The 4,594-nt window shown below is 47.6% G+C and overlaps 1 protein-coding gene across 1 annotated transcript; it reads right to left on the reverse strand.

Annotated features, from left to right (window-relative positions):
* Nucleotides 1-798: 798 nt before the first annotated feature.
* EDB91DRAFT_1259934 (uncharacterized protein) lies at nucleotides 799-2,532 on the reverse strand (the record flags this gene model as incomplete). The annotated part of the gene is made up of 4 exons (XM_041324397.1): nucleotides 799-1,481; nucleotides 1,531-1,803; nucleotides 2,080-2,322; nucleotides 2,376-2,532. The coding sequence occupies 4 exons, from the start codon at nucleotides 2,530-2,532 to the stop codon at nucleotides 799-801; spliced, it is 1,356 nt and encodes a 451-aa protein (XP_041168176.1).
* Between the last annotated feature and the right edge of the window lie 2,062 nt (nucleotides 2,533-4,594).

Here is a 4,594-nt window from a genome sequence, read left to right on the forward strand (position 1 = left end):
GACCCAACTGTGTAGTAGATTGACTTCTCTCTGCTGCACTTGTTGTACCCACACCGGAACTTGGTACTCGGTACTTCGTGAGTTGTTCAATTTATGAAATACCTGGAAGTCGATATTAGTTACCTGGAACTCGATATTAGTTACCTGGACATCAATAGACGTTACCCAGAACTCGATAGACGTTACCTGGAACTCGATAGATGTTACCCGGCCCGTGGATATGATATCAACCATCTCAGCCCACCCGTCTATATAATATACTACTACCTTGGCCCATACGTCTATATAATATACTACCACCTCGGCCCATATGTCTATATGATATGTATCTGGGCCCACCCATATATGTGATATCCAACTACCTCGGCCCACCCATCTATATAATATCTAATAAATTGCTCTCTCGGCCCACCCGTCTATATTATATACCCCCACGTCAGCCTACCCGTCTATGCAATATACGACGACCTTCGGCCCACCCATATATATAATAAATATTTTACTGCTCCCTCAGCCCACCCGTATATATAATAAATATTTCACCACTCCCTTGGCCCACCCGTCTACAAAATAATACCAATATGTCAGCCCACCTGTCTACAAAATAATCTTAATTCGTCGGCCCACCCGTCTAATATGATATATATCTGGGCCCACCCGTCTATGTGATAACAAGCACCCTTGACATACCCGGCTATTTGATACACATCTACCTTGGTAAACCCATCTACATAATATCCAACTACCTCGGCCCATCCATCTATTGAATATTCATGTCTATCGGCCCACTCATCTACTCTACATATTCCCTACATGGGCCCACCCGTCTCCATCGGGAATAATAACACTCCCGGCACATCCGTCATAGTCGAGGATATATCTACCTTTGGCCCATGGTCCGCTGGCCCATATCATACGGGATATTATGCACGTCCGTTCACTCGTATAATATGGAGATATGTTACTGCAATATGTGGACTCCTTATGGAGTCTAATGCTCTCTGGGACGGGAATTGGGACCTCAACAACTGCGGTTCTACGCAGGTCGAGCACCAGAAGGCCGTGGATGTAGGTCTCCCCTCGACCCCCAGAGGTTGAGACACCATCGGGAGGATTGTGAAGGCGCGGCACGTGGAGGTCCTTCCAGATACCCCATTCTGGGTGTGCCCTGGACGGAAATAACACTCTGAGAGTATCAGCTTGCCTGTTATATGAGTGTGCGAGGCCCACGTCAAACCGATATGGCCCACGTATAGGGCGATACCAGCCAGGGATCGTCATGCGGTGTTCGACGGAGGACTGATCTTCCGGAGGGAGAAAGATAACATCAAAAAAGCAGTTGACGTGGGATGAGGGCCAAGCCTCCCTGATGACATAGGTGTCCTCAGCCTTCACACACAGACGGCCTGGAAGGGTGGAATGTGTGTAGACCTCAAAACCCTTGTTTTTCAATTGTGTGGCTAAGAAAGACGCTTTCGAAACTGGTAATCGCAGTGAGACACAACATATTTATCGGAGATATTGACTCACGGGGTACTGTGACAAGCCACATCGGGAGGTCAGGCGCTGGCATTGTCTCGACATCTTGCGTAATCGATGTCGGCTCTTCGATGACTCCAACTTTTCGAGGAGGCTTATTGGAGGCTGCTGATGGTGTCGATGTCAGCCTGGTAAAGACCTGAAGTTTATCCTCAGGGGTGTTGGCCTCCCTGATAGCGTCCAGCACGGACTCCCAGTGAGCCGACGACATTGGATCATCTGAGAATTCCACCTCCAGAAGGTCATAGGCATGGAAAGAGCCAACTTCACCACAAATAAATCACATGATAATGCGACGTGCAAACTCGCTGGATGAAGGAACTTATGGTGATGAAGCTGATGATAATGATGTCGGTGCGTGGACTCGTGACGACCTGGTGTCGTTGAACCTGTCATAGAGGCTATCCACCATATCTGGCCAAGCCCATCCAGGCTGGAGGTTCAACCTACTCGAGGGCCCTCCAAATTCCACTGGTAACACCATATGGCATTCGATTACCTTGCAAACATTAGACCAGGACAGGTCGTTGTTGGTCTCACCCGAGAACAATAAACTCTTCGCCTCCGCCCAGTCCTCTTCACGATATTGCGAACCCAGGTGCGCCAGAAGTCTCGCCTGCATTTGACCGAAGCCCATATCAGTATCGAGGAATTCCTTCAGAATGCGCCATGCCGTCACATCTTTCAGAGGGTCCGACACTGATGCTCGATGATTGCCAGAAGCCCGATCATTGTCACAAGCCTTGTCACAAGCCTCGTCAGGGACTACGAAGGCTTCGTCATCTGTAAAGGCAAATTTCAACAGATGTAGACATAGACAAGATCCAACAGCTCACCTTCTTCAGAATAGTCTATTTCCTCTCCTGACCATTTGTCAACTTCTGCCTCGGTAGAGACGAACATCTTCACCATCTTCAAGATGACATCGGTTTGTTTGACGCGCTTGAAAGACGCTTTTGGAGCGATTTCAGAGGTTGCTGGCCATTTAGACATCTAGCAATATGTAGCATGGTGAATATTAGATTGGTTGTGCTGGAGAGGAAAGTAGAAAGAAAAGTAATTCGATGTGAAGGGACCTATTTGTAGTGAATCCCATTTTGGTGCGGGCGTTCCCACAGTCACCTCAAGTCAATCAGCAGCGAGTGGACAATTAGCAAACAAACGACGTACCCGGTACTAGGACTCTAACAATGTCCCATCCATGTGGCAAATAGAAATAATGCTGTGTGTGAGTCCATGGATCAGTTTACAGTGTGGCTGGCGGGAACTGACCTGCTTTTGATAATCGGTTGACCCCTTGCACGTCCAGTCAGGACGCTTCAAGGAATAAGGAATCGACCTTCTGTTCTTTTGAAGTAAAAACAGATAGATACAACATCATACTTTAGCTTGAGTCTAAATATCACTCTACATCGACTTCAAACTACAGACTGTAACATTGATGGAAAATAAAGCTTCGAAGTAAGGTGAATTCGAAACTTAGGTAGTGAGTGGGAGAAGTGGATTTCACTGGAGATACCCGAAGTGGTTAAGCTGTACAATCCGGGTACTTTCTCATCATTGCGATAACAGCTGTAAGCTACTGTAACATACATATGTAACGAAGAGTACAACTGGGAATGAGGAGAAAGACAGTCGCTAAACTATATTTGAAGCACAGAAATCACACCAGAGACAGGATGCATATGAGAAGAATGCAGAATAGAAAACAAGGGAGAAGCAGAGTGGAATGTGCAGCCATGCACATCTGCGACCAGATAAAATGTGTCCACCGTCTGACTCCCCGCAGTGCAAACACATGGTTTTCATCAACAGATGTCGTTCACAGAATGATAAATATCCTGTCAATAATGAGCAAACACTTGTGGTTCAAAAAATTGCAATTACGAACCAAGCGCAGAACTTCAAAGTCCTTGTGAACGTCAAGAAGTGCCCTAGCACTGCTTGAATTAACTTTGTACCACTGGTCATCATACCAATTACGAGGTAGCCACGCTGTGGGGAACGTCCCCACTGTAGGCCCATATCCCACATATTTCTCATGCCTTCCCACCATTTTCCCGCACGTTCCGCTACCATCCCACTACCCATCCGCATCTTCCCTGACCTGTCCGCTACACGGAACCAAGCAGAACCCAGCAGAACCCAGCGGAAAAATCGCGTACCACACGCATTATATTCCTTCAGCCTTCGGAACATCCTCCTCTGTCCTGTCCATGTCCTTCCATCCTCGCTGGTGAGTACTAGCTATGTTCCCCGTGTCACTAACATGTTCCTATCTCATTTCCCATGTGTTACAGTACTTATACGGATCCTTCCGCTACTCGGGACCGATTCCTTATCTCACAGCCTCACCCGGTTGTAGCATATCACACTTCAGAACCCCTTCCTATATAGGTAGCAATAGATGGGATCTTAGTTTTTTACCTTCTGATAGACTCAACTCCACTTCCACTTACAGAGTACTTCCCAGTACTCCACTCACTGTTTAAAATATCTTCCCGAATCTATTCTTGATCACATTGCATCATTCCCGCCCCCATGAGTTCCGCTTGAAATGCCCGACATCGGATCCGATGACTTGGAGCAAGTACCAGACACAAGCCTGGTCCGACTTTGCCCAATCATCCTCCTGCAGGCTCGTAGTTCCTTTTCCCTCCATTTGTTCCCCATTAGTTCTGTTTGTTCCCCATTTGTCCTTTTTGCTCCGCGTTAGTTCCGTTAGTTCCCCGTAGTTCCGCTCATTGTGCGTTAGTTCCGCTCGTCGTGTGCTGAGTTCCGCTTGTCGGGGACCCTCTGCATCTTTGTGTTCCCAGTCCTAGTAAGGACCGGAACCCTTCGGGTCGCTAGACAGAGTCTAGTCTTTGTTTCCTTGCACTTATTTGAGGACTCGCTACCCAGTAGCAATCCCCTCGGGACGAGTATAAGCCTCGCACCCTTGTTAGACTTCTGATTCACACAGAGTCTATTTTCCTCACCCACAACTGGAGCCCACCGCAAGGGGACCATCTGGGATGACTAGCAGGTCACTTAGACCCACTCCGGCTCGTTTAGA

Source organism: Suillus paluster (genome assembly GCF_016628075.1).
Source record: "Suillus paluster strain FC165 chromosome Unknown EDB91scaffold_931, whole genome shotgun sequence".
In the NCBI taxonomy this organism is placed as follows: Eukaryota; Fungi; Basidiomycota; class Agaricomycetes; order Boletales; family Suillaceae; genus Suillus; species Suillus paluster.